Below are 22,859 nucleotides of genomic sequence, written 5' to 3'. Positions count from 1 at the left end.
TGTAGTAATAAAGATCTTTGCCCATTCTTGCTATCATGTCACATTTTAAGTATGAGACTTACGTCCAAACCTTTTTTTTGTTCCTATGTCTACCTTATCTAAAATAGGAGATGCACAAAAAGCATCTATAAAAGCTCACTTTTACATTTATTTTCATACTTCTCATACCTGTGATGTTTTCCTATCATATGTCAGACTGAGTAATTTTGTGAAATTTTGTAATCTGATGGCTGTCATTATATATTCTTAGCACTGGACAGAAGTAGCTGTCAAATGATGGAATGCAATTCATCTTAATTGCAAGCAATAGCAATTTAGATTATAATTACATTTTTCACACTAAAGGATTGCAAACATTTATTACTATCTGTTTGTAGGTATTTATATTTAAACACATTCCATCACACTTGACTAGTAGGACTGTTTCTTTAACAGCTTTATCTTTGATCTTAATTTTAAAATACGTGAAAGTTGATTTCTAATTCATGTGCCTGATGAGTTGTAAAATGAGGCAGTGTGTACTTTAACTGGAGCTCTTGAGTTTGCACTGTCTCAACTGAGATTTCTTTAGCAACTCTGGTGACCGCATGGCACACTTGTTAATTTTTTAAAAAGCAACAAATCAAACTAGATAAATCATTAGACTGTAAATTTAGGTGTAATTCTGAAATCCAAATGTGACTCCTGCTTACTGGATAACAGGATTTAATCTCAAAAATATCAACATAGCAGTAGTAGACATAAGAGTAAAAACATACCAAAAGCACATAAATATTTTCCTGCACCAGTCTTGTAAACGCGACCGGGGTTCAGGGAGTTGGGAAGCTCATGTTGTAACCAGAAGGTTGCCGGTTTGATCCCCAGCTCTGTCTGTCCCGGTCGTTGTGTTCTTGGGCAAGACACTTCACCCTACCAACTACTGGTGCTGGCCAGAGGGGCCGATGGTGTGATATGGCAACCTTGCTTCTGTCAGTCTGTCCCAGGGCAGCTGTGGATACAACTGTCGTTTGACTCCACCAGTGTGTAAATGTGAGAGTGAATGAATAGTGGAATTGTAAAGCACTTTGAGTGTCTAGAAAAGTGCAAAATAAATGCAATTCTTTATTATAAACGTAGCTACATTTGAACCTTTGGGTTGAGAGGGTCTAGTATGAAAACAGTTGTGCAGAGCAGCAGTCTTAGCAGTATCTACTGGATGGAGACAAAAAACATAAAACAGTCACCTGGAGTACAGTAACTGACTCAGTGTAACTAAACAACCTGCATGCGTGTGTGGTGATGAGAACAAGGCAGTGATCACAAAGTGAAGAACAGTTCCAGGCACACAGCCAAGTCTGAATCCTCTTAGTAGAAACAACAACAACATACAATTAAAAATATTATAATTTTATGAAGACAAATAAGCACATTTATATTTGTCTTACTGACTGAACGTTTTTCTTCTTCTTTTTTATTTTGTTTGATTTTACAACTGTTTACTTCATTCACAATGTAAAACTCTTTTCTCCAATTGTCTCTTTTATAGTAACTGAAGTTTTGCATATTTATTCTACATATAAATACTTTATTTTTTAAAAGAAGATAAAAATCATACACTGAACATTAGTTGTTTTTTGCTTAGATTTAGTGTTAAGGTGTTTCCGCATAACCTAACTCACGGTGGCGCTAGACACCAACCCTAACAGTTTTAATTTCCTGTATTCATCGGTGTGGATGCGCATTCTTGCGCTCTTGTGTCTCAGTTAGGGCAACCTCCCGAGAATTGCAGTTGTGATTTGTGTTTTGGGTTCAGGTCATTTTTTGTTATTCTTGAGCCTCTTAATAACTCATCTCTTATGATGGATTCGAAGATATTCGTGTTTCATTCGCGTGAGTTTTCTTTCTTCCTTCTTTTGTTCCATGTCGCTCATGGAGACATGAGCTATTCTTTACCAGAGGAAATGAAGCGAGGATCCGTTATTGGAAATATAGCCAAAGACCTCGGGATGGAAACGGGCGCGCTGTCCAGCAGGAGAGCCCGCATCGACGCCGACGGTACCGACAAACGTTACTGTGACATAAACATGAATAACGGAGAGTTGATTGTTGCAGACAGGATTGACCGCGAGGGGCTTTGTGGAGAAAAGGCTTCGTGCATCCTAAAACACGAGCTTATGCTAGAGAATCCGCTCGAGCTTCATCGTATCAGCCTTCACATTCAAGATGTCAATGACAACGCACCACAATTCAATGAAGAACGTATTAATATAGAAATTCAAGAGTCGGCTGTGAGAGGAGCTCGCTTTGTGATAGAAGAAGCGCACGATGCGGATGTGGGGCAAAATTCAGTGCAGCAGTACAACCTTAAAAAGAATGAAAATTTTATTCTGTCCTTAAACGGAAACACCAGGGAACTCGTTCTTGAAAAAGAGCTTGATCGTGAAAAACAACAGGAAATGAATTTAATTCTCACAGCTTTGGATGGTGGATCTCCTCAGAGATCAGGTACATTAATGATACACGTCACTGTGTTGGATGCTAATGATAACTCCCCAATGTTCAGCCAGGCCGTTTATAAAGCCAGCCTGCCTGAAAACTCTCCTTTAGACACTGTAGTGATTACAGTGAGCGCAAGTGATGCAGATGAGGGAGTTAATGGAGATGTGACGTATGACTTTGTACATCTTACAGAAGAAGTGAAGAAGATATTTAGTATTGATCGTAAAGTAGGTGACATAAGAGTAATTGGTGTTGTTGACTATGAAACTACTACATCATTTGAAATACGCGTTAAAGCAAAAGATGGGCTGGGGCTGTCATCCTACGTTAAAGTTATGATTTCTATCACTGATGTGAATGACAACGCCCCTGTAGTTAATATGAAGTCACTGACCAATCCGATACCAGAGAACACCCCAGCTGGTACAGAGGTGGGCATCATTAACGTGCAGGACAGAGATTCTGAGAATAACCGACAGGTCCGTTGCTCCATCCAGCAGGGTGTCCCCTTTAAGTTGGTTCCTTCTATTAAAAACTATTATTCTCTGGTCACCACAGGACAACTGGACCGTGAACTAGTGCCCAATTACAACATTACAATCACTGCCACTGACGAGGGCTCTCCACCTCTGTCCTCTTCTAAAAGTGTTCAGTTATCTGTAGCTGACATCAACGACAACCCACCTGTGTTTGAGGAACAGTCGTACAACGCATATTTGAGTGAGAATAACAAACCTGGCTCCACTTTATGTTCCGTTAGTGCTCGAGACCCCGACTGGAGACAGAATGGTACAGTGGTTTATTCTCTGTTAGCTAGTGAGGTGAGAGGTGCCCCGGTGTCCTCCTATCTGTCTGTGAACGGAGACACGGGTGTGATCCACGCTGTGAGGTCGTTTGATTATGAACAGTTCAGGACCTTTAAAGTCCATGTGATGGCCAGAGACAACGGTTCTCCTCCTCTCAGCAGCAACGTGACCGTGAGTGTGTTCATCTCAGATGTGAATGACAACTCTCCTCAAATCCTGTACCCCTCCCCGGAGGGCAACTCCTTCATGACCGAGCTGGTCCCCAAATCTGCACACGGAGGCTCTCTGGTGTCCAAAGTGATCGCGGTGGACGCGGACTCCGGACAGAACGCCTGGCTGTCCTATCAAATAGTCAGATCCACTGATCCGGGACTTTTTACTATTGGTGTCCACAGCGGAGAGATCAGGACACAGCGGGACATTTCTGAATCTGACAGCATGAAACAGAACCTTGTAGTGGCAGTGAAAGATAACGGACAGCCCTCTCTGTCTGCCACCTGTTCCATGTATTTACTTATTTCTGATAACTTGGCTGAGGTGCCAGAACTGAAGGATCTGTCTTATAATGAGAGCAATTCCAAACTGACCTCTTATCTGATCATCGCGCTGGTGTCTGTGTCCACCTTTTTCCTGACTTTCATCATCATCATCCTGGGTTTGAGGTTTTGTCGCAGGAGAAAGCCCAGACTGTTGTTTGATGGAGCAGTTGCAATCCCCAGCGGTTATCTTCCTCCTAATTACGCAGATGTTGATGGCACAGGAACTTTACGCAGCACTTACAATTATGACGCGTACCTGACCACAGGTTCAAGAACCAGTGACTTTAAGTTTGTGACATCATACAATGACAACACGCTGCCTGCTGACCAGACTCTGAAGAAAAGTCCATCAGACTTTGCTGATGTCTTTGGAGACCTGGACGGGTGCACAGAGGTATGAGTTGTTGGCAGTAACCCAGTTATATTTCAATCTTGTGCCCACTTCCTTCCTGAAAATCATTTTTTTGTTTGTACTTCATCTTTACATAATTGTCCTTTTGTTTGACTTGTACAAGAGGTAGTTCATTACATTTCAAGTTGTCTTAAAGTTTTCCCATTTTTATCTTCCTTTAAAGTGGCTAAAACTGGTTTAATTTCACCATGGTAATGCTTCTATACTGGGTGTGTGATCATATTTTTCATACTTTAGATTTAAGTCTTGTTTAGTGTAATTTCGCATTCTGTCCTGACATGTTTTCATCACATAAGGTATATTATTGCATCTTGCTTGGACTTTTTTTCATCCATCCATGTCATTTTTCAATTGTTAGTCAGTTTTAACTACATTTATTGTTAATTGAAATTTGTGAAAGTGCCTTTTTTTCCCAGGAAGATTATTCTCATATTATAATCAAAACCTCAATCTTAACCTTTAAGCTAATTTTGTTTATTAAATAACACTATTTGGAAAAAAAAAACCTACATAAAAGGAACGGTGTGCTTTAGCTGTGTTGTTATTATTGTTTTTATGCCATTTAGTTGTGTTTTGGAGTAAAACAGGTTCAATGCTGCAGAATTTAAGTGTTGACTTTTAAAAACCATTACACATGTGAGCTGCATTTCATAGTGTAAGTTACTCTTATTGATTAACCACATCTTGATTTTTAACACAACATTATTACACTAGCAGTGAACGTCTGTGGCCATTCTTGCTAACATGTGTCATTTCGGCATGAGATTTGTGTGCCAAACTGTATCCATCTTCAAGTCTAGCCCATCTAAAATAACATGTGCCTAAAAAGCAGCTGTAACAGCTTGCTTGCACGTGTTATTCGTATGTATTGCACCTGCAATGTTGTGCTACTGGGTGTCAGACTGAAAGTCTTTGTGACATTTTTGTCACAAAGCTGTGAATCTTTTGGATGTCATTTTTCATCCTTTGATTTGGACAGATGTTTTTGTCATATGATGGAATCCAATTCATCTTACTTTTCAGCACTACAAATATGTTGCGTAATTATATTTTTAGATTCACTGATGTATCCACTAAATGACTGAAAATGTGAATACCATTGTTTCCCACTGGTGTTTCTTCGGAAGATGATACCATCCGAATGTAGGTCTTTATATTTTTGCACATTTCATCGCACTTTATTAATAGCAATATTTTATAACAGGTGTGCAGTTGGTCTTTATTTGAGTTTTTGTGACAGCTGATTTTAGTCTCTCCTGCTTTCTGTGATTGTAAAAAGGAGATTTTGCTTGAGAAGAAAAATACAAAGAATATATAGCGTTAATTGCAGCTTTTCAATGTGCACCCATTGTGACTGTGCCATGGTGATCTCTGTAGTGATTGCACTGAGAGATACACTTTATAAATGACCTTTGTTTTACTTTTAACATTAATTACAAGTTCGCTGTTTTAACAGAAAAGATTCATGCTTTGACTTTTGATGTCCATGAAAAACTTTTTTCTTTAACTTGTGATTTTACCAGAATATTGGTCATATTGTTTATCATAACTGAGTTTGATTTTTCACAAATACAGTCTAGATATGTGTTATTAACACACTGTTACACTTATTACAAGTCATCCAAATAACATGTCTGTTAAAGACTGATTTTAGACTAATTTTACTTTTATGATGTTGTGTATTTTTTTTTGGATTAACTTGATTTAAAGTGATTGCTTTTCAGTGTGTGTGTCAATGCTTTGCTGCTTGTCTGGTTGCTTATTGCACTCTGACAATGATTGCTGGATGTAGAGCATAGTTGCTGTCTTGGTCATACTCAGTGACACATTGTATGATGTATCTCTGTTGCCATTAATTGAGAGGATGTTGCTTCATCTTTTCAAAGTAGTGCAAAGTGTGGTTCAGGGCATCCTTCACTGTATATGGTACTGCAAGGTGTTGTAATCACTTTGAATCGCCATAGTTTTTTTAAAATATATGCAGTAATAAGCAAGTGTGTCATAGTAACCGTAATACATGTTATCATAAGGATTTGTGGCAATTTTTAAAATGCATCAGCAAATACAATGCGACACATGTCTCCTCAAAGCATAAGGATGCCATTGATTGAAAACATACATTCAGTTTGTGTATTTAATAAACAGTTTGGCCCCTGCAGTCTCTAGGCGCAGTATGGATTCTTCTATAATGAAAGAGTAGTATGTATGATCTATTTTTTTAGACTATTTTGAGGTCATGCTTTATGCATATGCATAGAATCATATACATCATGGCATCTGTAAATGTTTTTCCTATTAGGAATTTAAAATGAATTGAAACAAGAGAGACACCGAACTGAATGTCTCTCAGTCTGTATATATATTTTTGTAATAATTCACTGACTTTGGTGCAACAAAGGCAAAAAAGTAGAAAAGAAAAAGAGTCAACTGGTACCATTTCTATAGTGTTTTAAACAGTGATTAAAATGTTTATTTTTTTAAACACCCTAAAAGCACATGAACACGTTTCCATACTCTCTTTTGGCAAATGCCTGAGGTTGAATATTTAGGTCCAGACTGAGCAGTGTGAAAATATTAATTCAGAATAGCAGATTAGCATAACATGCTGAATGAAAACTAAAACAATCCTAATAGTGTCACTTGGAATACAGTAGCTACTAAATTTATCTTAACTACCTGGCTGTGTGTAAGTGTGTTGGTTATTATAAGGTAGTGTGACTGGATGATCGCTGTGTGAAGAACAGTCCACAGCACACGACAGAGGTCTGAATCCTCTTAGAAACAATACATGAGATTACATTTTCAAAAACTTTTTGTGAAGACAAATAAGGACATTCAGAGTACTCTCACAGGCTATTTTTAAACAAAACTCTATCTAATGCACACTGTAGGACTCTTTTCTCTCAATTTGAACGTCGCGGATAACTACATGCAAAAATAAAGCACTTGAAATTTGTTGTCGTTTGCTTACACTTACTATTTAGGTGTTTCTGCATAACCTAACTCACGGTGGCGCTGGACACCAACCCTATGAGTTTTTATTTCCTGTATTCATCGGTGTGGACTCGCATTCTTGCGCTCTTGTGACTAAATTAGGACGACATCCCAAGAGACCTCCCGAGAATTGCAGTTGTCATTTGTGTTGTGGGGTTCAGCTTCTTCTTTTTCGTTATTCTTCAGCATTTTAATAACTAATCGCGTATGATGGGTTCGAAAATATTCGTATTTCAATTGCGTGAGTTTTCTTTCCTCCTTCTTTTGTTCCATGTCGCTCATGGAGACATGAGCTATTCTTTCCCAGAGGAAATGAAACGAGGATCCATTATTGGAAATATAGCCAAAGACCTCGGGATGAAAACGGGCGCGCTGTCCAGCAGGAGAGCCCGCATCGACACCGACGGTACCGACAAACGTTACTGTGACATAAACATGAATAACGGAGAGCTGATTGTTGCAGACAGGATTGACCGCGAGGGGCTTTGTGGAGAAAAGGCTTCGTGCATCCTAAAACACGAGCTTGTGCTGGGGAATCCGCTCGAGCTTCATCGTATCAGCCTTCACATTCAAGATATCAATGACAATGCACCGCAATTCGATGAAGAACGGATTGATATAGAAATTCGAGAATCCGCTGACAGAGGAGCTCGCTTTGTGATAGAAGAAGCGCACGATGCGGATGTGGGGCAAAATTCAGTGCAGCAGTACAACCTTAAAAAGAATGAAAATTTTATTTTGTCTGTAAATGGAAACACAATAGAGCTCGTTCTTGAAAAGGAACTTGATCGTGAAAAACAACAGGAAATGAATTTAATTCTCACAGCTTTGGATGGTGGATCTCCTCAGAGATCAGGTACATTAATGATACACGTCACTGTGTTGGATGCTAATGATAACGCCCCAGTGTTCAGCCAAGCCGTTTATAAAGCCAGCCTGCCTGAAAACTCTCCTTTAGACACTGTAGTGATTACAGTGAGCGCAAGTGATGCAGATGAGGGAGTTAATGGAGATGTGACGTATGACTTTGGACATGTTACTGAAGAAGTGAAGAAGATATTTAGCATTGATCGTAAAGTAGGTGACATAAGAGTAATTGGTGCTGTTGACTATGAAACTACTACATCATTTGAAATACGCGTTAAAGCAAAAGATGGGCTGGGGCTGTCATCCTACGCTAAAGTAATAATTTCTATCACTGATGTGAATGACAACGCCCCTATAGTTAATCTGAACTCGCTCACCAATCCGATACCAGAGAACACCCCAGCTGGTACAGAGGTGGGCATCATTAACGTGCAGGACAGAGACTCTGAGAATAACCGACAGGTCCGCTGCAACATCCAGCAGGGTGTCCCCTTTAAGTTGGTTCCTTCTATTAAAAACTATTATTCTCTGGTCACCACAGGACAACTGGACCGTGAACTAGTGTCTGATTACAACATTACAATCACTGCCACTGACGAGGGCTCTCCACCTCTGTCCTCTTCTAAAAGTTTTCAGTTATCTGTAGCTGACATCAACGACAACCCACCTGTGTTTGAGGAACAGTCGTACAGCGCATATGTGAGTGAGAATAACAAACCTGGCTCCACTTTATGTTCCATTAGTGCTCGAGACCCTGACTGGAGACAGAACGGTACAGTGGTTTATTCTCTGTTAGCTGGTGAGGTGAACGGTGCCCCGGTGTCCTCCTATCTGTCTGTGAACGGAGACACGGGTGTGATCCACGCTGTGAGGTCGTTTGATTATGAACAGTTCAGGAGCTTCAAAGTCCACGTGATGGCCAGAGACAACGGTTCTCCTCCTCTCAGCAGCAACGTGACCGTGAGTGTGTTCATCTCAGATGTGAATGACAACTCTCCTCAAATCCTGTACCCCTCCCCGGAGGGCAACTCCTTCATGACCGAGCTGGTCCCCAAAGCTGCACACGGAGGCTCTCTGGTGTCCAAAGTGATCGCAGTGGACGCGGACTCCGGACAGAACGCCTGGCTGTCCTATCAAATAGTCAAATCCACTGATCCGGGACTTTTTACTATTGGTGTCCACAGCGGAGAGATCAGGACACAGCGGGACATTTCTGAATCTGACAGCATGAAACAGAACCTTGTAGTGGCAGTGAAAGACAACGGACAGCCCTCTCTGTCTGCCACCTGTTCCATGTATTTACTTATTTCTGATAACTTGGCTGAGGTGCCAGAATTGAAGGATCTGTCTTATGATGAGAAGAATTCCAAACTGACCTCTTATCTGATCATCGCGCTGGTGTCTGTTTCCACGTTTTTCCTGACCTTCATCATCATCATCCTGGGTTTGAGGTTTTGTCGCAGGAGAAAGCCCAGACTGTTGTTTGATGGAGCAGTTGCAATCCCCAGCGGTTATCTTCCTCCTAATTACGCAGATGTTGACGGCACAGGAACTTTACGCAGCACTTACAATTACGATGCGTACCTGACCACAGGTTCAAGAACCAGTGACTTTAAGTTTGTGACATCATACAATGACGACACGCTGCCTGCTGACCAGACTCTGAAGAAAAGTCCATCAGATTTTGCTGATGTGTTTGGCGACCTGGAAGGGTGCACAGAGGTATGACTTAATATAGCAATTATTTTGTCAACAGCCTTTAATTAAAAAAATAAAAATAAACAAACAAAAAAGAAAATAAATAGTTAACATTTAAAAAAATCGTTTGAAACCCTCGCATAATTTCCTTGCCTAATAGTTAAACTTAAAGAAGATATTTTATGCAAAATGTATTTAGTATTCGGTTTCTATACACACATTTGTCCAGTCTTTTTTTTTCTCTCTGCCTAGGAAAATGTTTGAAAACTGTTGCTTTTTTCTATCTCTTTGGTGTTACGTGGTTTCTTGGCTATGGTTTACTCGTATTTTTTTATGTTATGTTGTTATTTTACTTTATTTTTCAGTTCATCTCATCATTATATTTTATTTTATGTTGTTGTATTTATTATTATTATTTTTTTTTAATTTTGTTTATTTTTAATTTATTAGGCTTTCAGCTGCACAAAAAAAATAATACAGGGGTGTCGAACTCCAGGCCTCGAGGGCCGGTGTCCTGCAGGTTTTAGATATCACCCTGGGTCAACACACCTGAATCAAATGATTGGTTCATTACCAGGCCTCTAGAGAACTTCAACACATGTTGAGGAGGTCATTTAGCCTTTTAAATCAGCTGTGATGGATCAAGGATACATCTAAAATCTGCAGGGCACCGGCCCTCGAGGCCTGGAGTTTGACACCTGTGTTATAGAATAACACAAGTTAGTTACTGATGAAAATATGACAACTTCACAAAAATGTCTTGCCCACTGACACAACACTGTTCACTAATATTAAAATTTAATTTAATTTAATTTAATTTAATTTAATTTAATTTAATTTAATTTAATTTAATTTAATTTAATTTACACCGACTAAACCTGTACAACGTGAAATTGCATTGTTGTAGTGTTATTTAGTTTGAGACTTCATAGCTGCATGATCATCCTATCCAGCTACTTTTTGTGAGATTAGTTTATTTTGTATATATGCCTTTGTTTTATGCCCCATGAAGCCAAATTCTCTTTTGAAATATTTTAACACGTTATGAACCCTCATGTATCAAGCTGTCATATTTTTCACAGTGCAGAGAGGGAAAAAGCCCTTTGCTACTGCATTTCCCTCAGACTTGCCATCTTTTAATGCTAGACTTCCCTGTTTATCTGAGATAAGCATGTAATAGCTACTGTTCTGTGATGTATGGATAATCAATTAGTCACAGTTCTTTTCATATGTGGATATATTATTGTTAATCTGTAGCTAGAGTTGCAGTGCCATGGATATGTTTATGTGTATGTTGCTGGATGGTGTTGCTGTTTCAGCAAGAGGAAGTAGAGTGATTCATCTGTCTCTTAGTGTCATTACTTATGGAAATAAACTGGATTCTGGAGTGCTCCGTAGCAGCCACTAGAGGGATTAAGTTGAACAAAGTAACGCCAAGCGTGCGAGATCATCAATAACTTCTTTTGCTTTTCATTTCATGACTTTGTGTGTGTGTGTGTCTGTCTGTGTGTTTAAGCCCAAATGATTTGCCATAAATAACATTTTGTGTAGAAATAACTCCTGCCCCTGTCCTTTTGGGACAATGTGTTTAATAAATAGAGAATAAATTGAGTGGTTGTAGGTCAGAACTACTTTGTCTATCAAAATACTAATCAATCACATAATCAATCGGGTCCTGGATCCCATACTAGACTCTGTTACATAATATAAATATTGCTTTAAGTGTGTCCATATCGTGTTGTTTCAAATACAATGATTGTATTTGTCTTATTAGTAGTTATAGCAGTTAATGTCCAGATCCCAACTTGAGCTCACTTTGGTTACGTGGTGCAAGGTGATATTACAGACAGCTGCAGTTATTCTCTCAGTCTCTTGGTGACGCTCTTTTATAAAGTCTGAGTCATGGATGCTCATGTCTACCTCTATCTGTGTCAGTGGAACTAGAGTATTGGGTTAGGACCGGCGGCTGTGTATGCATGCGCATTTCTCTTTTTATCGTGTGTGTATGAGGGGAGAAAAGGAGAGCGGCTGTATGTGGAGCTGTCTGAGAGAGGGAGTTAGAGAGAGGGGGAGAGAGAGATGAAAAAAGAGGTTAGAGAGAGAGAGAGAAATCCGAGCCGACAGCTTTCTTAATAGAGCATGATTAACTCAGCCAGAGAAGCAGGAAATCGTAGGATTGCAGTTGCATTTTCAGTTCGGTATTTGGATGTATGTTAACGACTTAGCTATAATGTCGACAGAGCATCCATTTCTGAAAGAATGTTTATTGATGATGCATCGACTTCAGTTAAAGTGGTGGCTGCATTTTTCATTTCTTAGTCTCTTTTCCGCTGTTTCGTTTGGAGAAGTCCATTATGTTCTTCCAGAAGAGATGCAGAGGGGCTCTGTGATTGGAAACGTTGCGCGGGATCTGGGGCTGGAGGTGAAAGAGCTTGATGCTCGTCGAGCCCGTGTTGTTGCAGAAGGAACAAGCCAGCTGTGTGAACTGGACACTGCGTCAGGCAATCTTTTGATCAGCCAACGGATAGACCGAGAGGAGCTCTGCGCACAAGCCACTGCCTGCATTTTACAGTATCAGCTTTTACTTGAACAGCCCCTTCAAGCATTCAGCATAGTTTTGGACATTACAGACATAAATGACAACAGCCCAGTGTTTCCTACGGGGGAGATAAAACTGGATTTAGTGGAATCCACAGTTCTGGGGAGGCGCTTTCCCTTAGAGAGCGCACATGACCCCGATCTCGGCACGAATTCTGTCCGTGAATATACACTGAGCCAGAATGACAATTTTGCACTGGAAATGGGTAACCAAATGAACGGAAATGCTTATCCTGAGCTAGTTCTTAAAAAGGCATTGGACCGGGAGGCACAAGTTGAACATGTACTGAAAATCAATGGAATTGACGGGGGAAATCCGGCTAGATCAGGAACTGCTTCTATCCTTATCCGTGTTTTAGATGCCAATGATAATGTCCCAGTTTTTAGCCAGCGAGTTTACAAAGCCTCTGTGCCAGAGAACTCAGCCATAGGGACTGTCATAGCCACGCTACAGGCAACGGACCTGGATGAGGGGGTGTATGGGGAGATAACTTATTTCTTCAGTCATCTGTCTGACAAGTTGGGAGGTGTTATTGAAATTGACCCTTTAAGTGGAGAAGTTCGCGTATCAGGTGTCATTGACTATGAAGAAGCTAGCTCACACGAGCTAGATGTTCAGGCTAAAGATGGCGGTGGCCAGGCCTCACACTGTAAACTTATAATTGATGTGATTGACGTGAACGACAATAAGCCCGTGATAGAAATAAAGTCGGCCTCTTCTAACGTGGCTGAAGACTCCAAACCAGGGACTATGGTTGCTCTGATTAATATATATGATATGGACACTGGGAGCAGTGGGCGTGTCACCTGTACGATCTCAAAAAATGTTCCTTTTAAATTAGTATCGGAGGTCAAAAACTATTACATGCTAGTGACTGATGGAATATTGGACAGGGAAGTGCAACCAGAGTATAACCTCACAGTAACTGCCACTGATGCGGGCTCTCCCCCACTTACTAGTGTAAAAGTTATACCAATCGTGATTAGCGATATAAATGATAACCCCCCGACATTTATGCAAAGCGAGTACAATGCCAACATCTTGGAAAACCAACCCGTTGGCACGTTTGTCATTAAAGTCAAAGCGGAAGACGTTGACGACGGGTCTAACGCTAAAATCCAATACCAAATATCAAAGGACACAAACTCAGAAGTGTCATCTTTCTTAAGCATCAACTCAGACACGGGGGAGGTCTTTACCTCACGCATGTTTGACTACGAACAGTCAGTTTACTGCCAAATTAAAGTGACAGCTAGAGACGGCGGTGGGCCTTCACTTTCCACCACCTGCATTATAAATGTGTTTATTAAAGACCAAAATGACAACGCACCTGTGGTCTTATATCCTGTGCAAAGTAGCGGTTACATTGCTGAAGATATGGTACCAGCTGAAGCGCCTAGAGGTTACCTGGTTACTAAGGTGGTGGCTGTGGACGCTGACTCAGGTCATAACGCATGGCTTTCTTACAGAATAATCAAAGCAACACGGCCTAACGTGTTTATGGTAGATCTGCATACAGGGGAAATCAGAACAACGCGAACATTCATAGAGGACGATGAACCAAAACATACTATTGTTGTATTAGTAACGGATAACGGGCTCGAATCTCTCTCTGCCACTGCGACAGTCAGCATAATGCTTGGTGACGGGCTCCCCGTTTTAAGCGAACTTTTAGAGTTTGCAGATGAGTCACAAGAGAGCGATAACTTAACGCTCTATTTGATAATCGCTCTTTCAACCGTGTCTTCTATGTTTATCCTTCTAATCAGCGGAGTGTTTTATTTTAAGCTCTGTCGGCGTGGCTATGTTTACCGTTCAACCACAGCCAGTCTGCCCGTTTTCCCCACGACCTATTGCCCCTCTAGTTTTGCAGATTTTAGCCGTTGCGGCACCTTGCTGAATGATGAGCGATATGATTCCTTTATGACCACCGGGTCGTGGAGAGGTGATTTTCGTTTCGCATCAAATACAGACACCGACACTCTTAAGAAAAGAAGTGCAGCTTATCAGAAAAACACACTGAGGCGCCTCAGTGCAGACAGGGCCACGCTGAAGGTGAGGGCAGGTGCACCGCATCCCTGTTATGTGATCAAATGAGAGTGTACCATAGCATGTTTTAACATGTTGAATTTGAGATGGACCTTTTTAACAAAAATGTTGTAACTGGGGTTTCTTTAAAAACTAAATAAATAAATAATGCTTCTATATAATTACTTAAAATATACACGTAATGGTTCTCCGTGATCCAGTGGTTCTAAAAGATTTTATCTTATATATGGGTGTATTTGTGCACGAATATGTTGTCTTTTATATATAACCTCAACTTCACCGCCACGTTGACACATTGGACACAGGTAGCAGTCTCGAACTTATAGGTGTTGATCTTTTGACATATTATTAGACATAGTATCACAGAAGTAACTAAAGTATGTATTGTATTTATCGATATTGCCTGTGACAGTTAAATGTAGCGTTTAGTAACTTTAAAAATGTTCTGTAATTTTTTACATTTATTTTCTGTTTTTAATCTAAGAAAAAAAATATTCTATGGTTGATCCCCTTTATCTTATCTGCACAAGTAACAGACACAACATAATATTTGTAATACCTTTCAGTGTGGAAAAACATATAACTGATTAAATACATTAGTTGAAATGTCTCATTTTCTGCATTCAAAATGCAGGGCAGACCGTTGTGACTTCTTCATTCATCCCTATGTCTTCTGAGAGTGATATAGTTGAAGAAAAGTAGTCTTAGGTCTAAGTCTTTTGCTTTGTCTGTGGTATTTTTGTTTTTGCCTGAGTAAAATTGTAATTTTCCATATTCAGACTGTTTTTTTCTTTCTCTTTGTTCTACTGTAGCCAACTTTTGTCATTGTTTTCATCCTTCATTTGCCCATCTATTATGTTAACCACTTATCCAGCTTGGGGTCTCGGGGCTTGAACCTATCCCAGCTGACATAGTCAAACATGAGTACACCCCTGTGAGGTTGTCACTATTTTTATTTATTTCTGGGGAGGGGGTTTACCACAAAATTATTGTAACAGAGATCAAATAAAAGCTTTGCACTACATACCTTTTATTGAACCATATGTCAACAGGTTTTGTGCATTTGATGAAAAATAAACTTTTAGAAAAGCATCCCTTTTCCTTTTTGACTAATTTCCCCCCCATGAACAACAACAATAATAATAATAACAGAGCAGTTTGTGCTTATAGTGGTCACAAGTGAGGTGATCAGAATAACAAGAAAAAGAAAATTCCCTTTGTGTGTCACTAGAATAACTAGTTCCTGATTTGTTGCTTCTTAACTTCTGCTTTCAGGTACCCGTTTTATTTTTATTTTTTTTAAATTTACTCCTCTAAATGGAAGTGGGTGACCGCTTGCACACTCTCAGAATTCATGAGAACATATAGTCACATATTTTAAATTTAGCTTATGGGAGATTGCCTGCCTTTTTGTGTGACTCTTTTTTTTCCTCCTGTGCCTTTTTCTACCAGATGTGCATTAGTCTATGTAAGAGCTTTACAGTTGCCCTTCATAGTTCTTCATTGCCTTTGGTAGACTGTATATCAAGTGCAGGAACTTGTAAAAGAAGGAAGTGGGGGATTTGGGCACAAGAGGGTAGACTGGACAAAATAATATTATTATATTCTTAAAAGTTAAATGCAAATTTAATAATAAAATACATGTGGATAACTACATACTGTTATAGTTTAGACTTTATTTGGATGTATTTGAATGATTTGGTAATTGTCTAGTGACAGTTATTTCTCAGTGTGAAAGATGATCAGTAGTCATCAGTGACCATATTATACCTGTCTTTTGATTATCACTCTGATCGCTTACATGATATGGCCACTGCTGAACACATCAAAAGGAAACAAAGTAGTGTTAGTGGTGTTTTTCTTTCTTTTTTCCCCCTTTTTTTGTTATTAGACTCTACCTTGGCCTACTTAACATTAAGTTTAAAACATAAAACAGTAAACACACAACAGTAAAAGCAAATCATTTTTATTCTTACATTAAAAAACAAGTATATATATGTTTAAATGTTTAGCTGTAAGCTTTATTCAGGTCAGTAGTTAAAATCTTACACAACACCTAAACTGTGAAATGTGTGCATGTGTTTCTGTGTCGCATAAGGTGCCTGAGTGTGCTTACTCCTGCATACTGCAGAGTGCCATGATGATGAAGAAAGGAGGTTTTGTCGTGAAAAGAATACCCTCATGAATTCAATATGTGTTTCTCTTATAGCTCTAGGCCCATTTGTGCTCTTTTTTCCCCTCCGCTTAGTAATAATTCAGCGGGTTGTCTCGTCTGATCTGAGGTCGTAAGGGGGGGTGGCTGTAGCTCAGGTGGGTCACCTACTCACCGGAAGGTTGGTGGTTCGATCCCAGGCTCCTCCAGTCTACATGCCAAATATCCTTGGGCAAGATATTAACCCCATGTTGCCCTCCGATGCATCCATCGGAGTGTGAATGCGAGTGAATGTGAGATAGAAGCACTAAAAACCTTAGATAAAGTGCTTGTGTGAATGGGTATGATTGGGTGAATGCACAAGTTGTATAAAGCGCTTTCAGTGCTCAGTGAGAGGAGAAAAGCGCTGTATAAGAACCAGTCCATTTACCATTTGTGCTCCTAGTTTCATCTGTGCTAGGAGTGGAGGAGTACCCAAGATGGCGGCGCGAGCAGTCGCAGCGGCCGGTGGTCTCTTCAACTTAGCGGTTTTCTTTGTATTTAGTGTATTTTTGTTTCACTTTTCCTCCGACATGCAGGAGCACATATGCAGTACAGCAAAACTGAACTGCTTGTGGTTCTAAACCACAAAAACCTGCACACCTTCGCTGATAATGACTGGGACTCAATTCCCCCTGAGATCCGGAGGGTCACTGACTCCAATTTCACCATACCACCGCTGAAGTGGCGTAGGCGACGGAGGCACAGGAAACAGAAGAGAGGGAAGAGAGAGGGGCTGAGGGCTAGGCTACGTGCTAACGCACACAGACCGGCTATTCCGAGCCTCTTCCTCACCAACTCACGGTCACTAAATAACAAGATGGGTGAGCTACGACTGCGGATCGCCTCATGCTGTTTGGATTACTGTGTTATGATCATCACAAAGACTTGGTTGGACTCTTTTACCCCAGACACTGCGATTGAGCTAGCGGGCCACGCTACATTCACAGCGGACAGGAACAAAGAGTCCGGTAAGAAACGTGGAGGAGGTCTGCTAGTGTTTGTAAACTGGTGCACCAACAACACAGTTAAAGTCGTCCACTGCTGCCTGGACATAGAATACATGATGGTGCAGTGCAGACCCTTCTACTTGCCGAGAGAGCTCACAGCGATCACAATAATAGCAGTTTATGTGCCGCCGCAAGCTAATGCTAAGTCAGCCATGGAGCTACTGGAGCGCACCATAAATAAACCGCTTACAAAGCACCCGGCCTGTGCTGTGATCGTGGCAGAAGATTTTAACCACGCAAACCTGAAATCTGTCCTGCCTGGATTATTTAAAAACGTGAGCTTTCCGACGAGGGAAAACAACACACTAGACCAGGTCAACGCCAACCTCCCAGATGCTTACAAAGCCTTATCTCGGACTCTCTGACCATCTCTCTCTGTCCCTGATCCCTGCTTATAGACCTCTAATTCAAAGGTAAAAAACCAAATTGGTAAAAGCAGTACGAGTGTGGACTGCGGAAGCCACCACGGCCCTACAAGACTGTTTTGATAACACAAATTGGAGTGTATTTGCAGAAGGATCAGACTTTGAGGGCCACACATCTGCCGTACTCTCATACATACACTTCTGTACTGAGAGTGTAACAACAACAAAGACTATTAATGTGTTCCCGAACCAGAAGCCATGGCTCAACAGTGAGGTGAGAGCCCTACTAAGAGCACATGACAGCGCCTTCAAATCAGGAGACCAACAAGTCTACAAAGAGGCATGCCAATCTCTGCTTAAAGGCATAAAAGAAGCCAAGTGCAAATACAAACAGTGCATCGAGGAACACTTTAACACAACAACGATGATTCAGCCTACAGAGAGGAGGTTCAGCATCTGAAGCAATGGTGTGACGACAACAACCTGCATCTGAACACAGCCAAGACCAAGGAGATGGTAATCGACTTCAGAAGAACAAAGCGATCTGAGCACTCTACCCTCTACATTGATGGGGAGGAGGTAGAAAGGGTAGAAAGCTTTAAGTTCCTTGGAGTCCACATCTCGGCCGACCTTACCTGGTCCACAAACACCTCCCACCAGGTAGGGAAAACACAACAAAGGCTGTACTTCCTCAGGAAACTACGTCAGGCCCAATTACCCCAGAGACTGCTAATAAACTTCTACCGCTCCACCATTGAGAGCCTTCTGACCTACTGCTGCACACTCTGGTTCAACTGCTGCACCGCAGAGGACAAGAGGAAACTGCAGCAGGTGGTGAGGACAGCAGAGCGGGCAATCGGCACTTCACTAACTCCCCTCGGAGACACTATACTGGCAGACTTCAGCAGAAAGCCAGTATCATCATCAAAGACCCCTCGCACCCTGGACACTCACTTTTTCCCCCCCTTCCCTCTGGTAAATGCTACAGGTCCATCAGGTCAAAGACAAACAGACTCAACAGAAGTTTTTACCCACAGGCTGTCAAACATGCCCTACCTCGACCCTGATTGGAGGATAACTGCACTGCCAACACTCATGGACATTACACCTTATTTATAAACTGTATTTGTATTTATACTTCAGTGCAACCAACACCCCTATCTCTTTAAACTGTATTTTGTGCAATATCACTGATCGCACTGCACCTGTCAATGCACCTGCTCCTCAGATGGCATGTATGTGTATTTATATATATGTAAGTGTGTATTTGGAAATGTGTGTGTGTGTGTGTGTGTGTGTGTGTGTGTGTGTGTGTGTGTGTGTGTGTGTGTGTGTGTGTGTATGTACGCATGCATGCATATATGTATATATACATATATGTATGTATGTGCGTGTAGGTTTGTATGGGTGTATCCGCATGTTTCCAGGTGCATGTATAACTTGTACATATCTTTCTTGTGTACATGTAAATTTGTTTGTTATTGTGTAAATACTTAAGCTGTTGTGTACTTCACACACACGGAGAAATGCCAAACTGCCTTTCATTGTTCTTGTAACAGTGACAATAAAAAGCTATTATATTCTATTCTAAATGCAGCGCATATTTTTTTGTTTATGTCTATCTAGGTCACAAGAACATTGTTCAAAGCTCTGTTTCAGCAGTGCTGCTGTAAGATAGGAAAGCATTTCCAGTTTACATAAGGGCTTACTTTAAATATTGAAAGTCTCACTAAGATTTCAGTGATTCTAAAAACTGAGGGTAATCTTGTTTTGTCTTGCTTTGGCTTTTAGAATCATCTTGTCCAGAGGGGACATCAACGTTTTAGTTGATTAGTTTTAGTTTGTGTTTTTTCACCAGGTTCTTAAATCATGACCTTCTTAAATGTTATCACATACTGTCACTAAAATATCTAGATTTTGCACCAAATCCTTAGTGTTTTATGTGATAAATTGTCACAGTTTTTTTTTTTTTGTGCACAGTAGTTGCACAACAGTGTTCTAAACATGAGGAGGAACAATCAGTGCAATTAAATTCTCAAACACTAGATTATTAAATCTAAAATATTTTGGTAAAATGCTGCTTTAAAAACTCAAAAGATCAAATTATGGTATTCCATTGTATCAGTATTGCACTTGCAGTGTGTAAAACCACATGAATTTTATTTTATTTTATTTTATTTTATTTTATTTATTTATTTATTTATTTATTTTATTTTATTTTATTGCTGTTGTTCATCAGGATACATACTAACTACTGTCTTTTTTTCTTCTTTCCCTTCTTGGTGCATGTCCTGGATGAATCTTCCACTTCAATCTAATAGGTAAGATTATTTTGATTTCCCCTTTTCCCTGAAATCTCACCCCAAACACTGTAATCCTTATCATTGCAATATACATCCACAATTAATATGAAATTCACAGTTTCCTTTACACAGTGCATGATAGTATTTCACCACAACCCATGATCTACATTTCCACTAGATATGAAATGTTATCAGTGTTTATACAACAAATATCCCCAGAAATGTTTCATTGAAAGTCATATTGGTGCAGGACTGAGACTGCAGGTAGCAGTCTTGAAACACAGCAGCAACATTACTCTAATTTGTGTGCGTTGTGTAGTTCTACCCTAGGCTTTATGCTACATGAATATTAATGTGAATATTTCTGGCTTCTGCTGTGGAGTCTTTGCCTAAATAATGCTCAATCATGGTGCACAAAATATTTTGCTCTTCAGCAGGATGCTAACATGTGTGAGGAGGGAAACATGCAAGAAAGTATCAAAACCTATCAAATTTATCCATTCCTTTCAGCTCTACAAAAAAGAAACCAAACCAAAAAAAACCCATACTGCTCTGAAATGTGTCATTATTTTTTCATGCCTCTGGATGAGTGTAGCAGTACTTTCAATGTTGATTCCACTGCTCAAATCTAGGTCATTGGACTCATCAGTTAGATTAGATCAGATTATCTATCTGTCTATCTATCCACTCATTCTCTACTGTATCTTTGTATACATTTGTTCATTTATCTATGTAACCATCTGTCAGCCTGCCTCTCTGTCTGCAGATATGCAGCTCAGTATGGTTTTACACAGAATCTGTGTGTTTGTCCACACTTCAGTCTCAACATAATGTTTGTCAAATGAATTCGCTCAATCTCTTATATATTTTAGTCTGCTGGATATATTGTATCAGAAAACTTTGTCGTTGCTGTCAGCCCACTCCATTCACGGCAAATTTTGGACCTACTTAGGTGGTCATAAGATGACTTGTAAACAGAGATGATAATAAAACAGACAGTATATTAATCACCTGTTATGGAAAAAATATGCTTCATTTATTTAACTTATTCGTTTATCTTTTGACTTGTCTATGCTTATCGAGATTTTGCTTTCTTTTGCATGAATAAAGGTTGGGTGTCGCTAAAAAACAATGCATGCAGTAGTCAGGAAAGGCTAAACAGTGGAGCATCAGTGCTCAGACACCTTCGATGATGCCGTTTTAATTCATCACTGCTGGTGGTGCTGTTGCCTAAGCAGACTTGTGCAATGCGTATTAAAGACACAAAGTCACCACCCGTCTTTAAAGGAAATAGGCGATGGCGTTTAAGCTGTCGTGGCTTTGGGTAAATTTAAAAGAAGACTGTACACACTGCAAAGCCTCTATGATAAATAGCTGGAGCTGTCTGTACCGAGGACTGTGTTGTTTTGGACCTGATATTACTGGGAAGAAATGGATAATATGAAGCACAACGGTGCCCTGCGTCAGTGGAAGGTCTCCATTTTGCTTTTCTTTGTGGTTGCTGCGGTCAATGGACAAATCCGCTATTCTATACCAGAAGAGATGAGGAAAGGACTCTTTGTCGGAGACATTGCAAAAGACCTGGGCTTGGATGTCAGACGGTTGGTATCTGGTCGAGCTCGACTGGTAATAGAAGATGACAATCAATATGTCGTGCTGAACCAGAACAAAGGCCATATCGTTGTCAATGAACGAATTGACAGAGAAAGATTATGCGCTAAGAAATCTCCGTGCAGCTTTAGTCTGGAAATTGTTCTTGAAGAGCCACTCGAATTGTTTTCCATTACTATCGAAATACAAGATATAAATGATCATGCTCCCGTTTTCCCAAAAAAAGAAATTAATTTAGAAATTAGCGAATCGACGCCGACTGGGACTGTGTTTTTGCTTGATAGTGCAGCTGATCCTGACGTAGGGACAAACTCACTGCAGAGTTATTCTTTAAAAGCAAACGAACATTTTGTTCTCAAACAACATACTCGAGCAGATGGGAGTAAATATGCCGAAATGGTGCTTCAGAGTGGTTTGGATCGCGAGAAGCAAAGCAAACATGCGCTCATATTAACGGCTGTCGATGGTGGGAAGCCGCAGATGTCCGGAACGGTAAAAATACACATATCTGTGCTGGATGCAAATGACAACTCGCCTGTTTTCACACAGTCCATATACAAAGCCTCTGTACTTGAAAATGCTTTACGAGGCACAATTATTTCCACAGTCAGTGCAGTAGACGCCGACCAAGGTTACAATGGTAACGTTACATATTCATTCACACACCTAGAAGATGGTTCCGCTTGTCCTTTTGAAATAAATTCCAACACGGGTGAGATTAAACTCGTCGGGGATATCGACTATGAGGCTTCTCCAAATTACGAGATAAACCTCCAAGCAAAAGATCCATGGGGTGTCACAGGAGCCAGCAAGTTAGTGATCGAAATAGTAGATGAAAATGATAACAGTCCAGTAATCACAATGGCTTCATATTCGGGGAAGATTTCAGAAGATTCTCCTCCTGGCACAGTTGTGGCGTTAATTAGTGTCCAAGATA

At 40.3% G+C, this 22,859-nt stretch overlaps 2 protein-coding genes across 22 annotated transcripts in view; both read left to right on the top strand.

Annotated features, from left to right (window-relative positions):
• The window catches only part of LOC134644348 (protocadherin gamma-C5-like), a 306,637-nt gene that overhangs the window by 95,166 nt on the left and 188,612 nt on the right, over positions 1–22,859 (top strand). The window contains exon 1 of one of the 21 annotated variants that reach the window (XM_063497583.1): positions 7,422–9,818. The exons of the other annotated variants lie outside the window; for them this stretch is intronic. Within the exon in view, the coding sequence (XP_063353653.1) occupies positions 7,437–9,818 (2,382 nt within the window). The 5' untranslated portion in view covers positions 7,422–7,436. Of the gene's footprint in view, positions 1–7,421; positions 9,819–22,859 lie in introns of those variants that run through there. 21 annotated transcript variants of the gene reach the window in all.
• The window catches only part of LOC134637808 (uncharacterized), a 12,513-nt gene continuing 1,480 nt past the window's right edge, over positions 11,827–22,859 (top strand). Inside the window, exons 1-5 of the mRNA XM_063488336.1 lie at positions 11,827–14,478; positions 16,541–16,598; positions 17,173–17,604; positions 18,442–18,996; positions 21,741–22,859. The exon at positions 21,741–22,859 is cut by the window's right edge and continues 1,295 nt beyond it. Coding sequence (XP_063344406.1) covers positions 12,001–14,478; positions 16,541–16,598; positions 17,173–17,604; positions 18,442–18,996; positions 21,741–22,859 — 4,642 coding nt within the window. The 5' untranslated portion in view covers positions 11,827–12,000. The remainder of the gene's footprint in view (positions 14,479–16,540; positions 16,599–17,172; positions 17,605–18,441; positions 18,997–21,740) is intronic.

The sequence above is a fragment of the Pelmatolapia mariae genome, linkage group LG2 (genome assembly GCF_036321145.2).
Source record: "Pelmatolapia mariae isolate MD_Pm_ZW linkage group LG2, Pm_UMD_F_2, whole genome shotgun sequence".
Lineage (NCBI taxonomy): Eukaryota > Metazoa > Chordata > Actinopteri > Cichliformes > Cichlidae > Pelmatolapia > Pelmatolapia mariae.
This window is presented reverse-complemented; position numbering and strand designations above follow the sequence as displayed.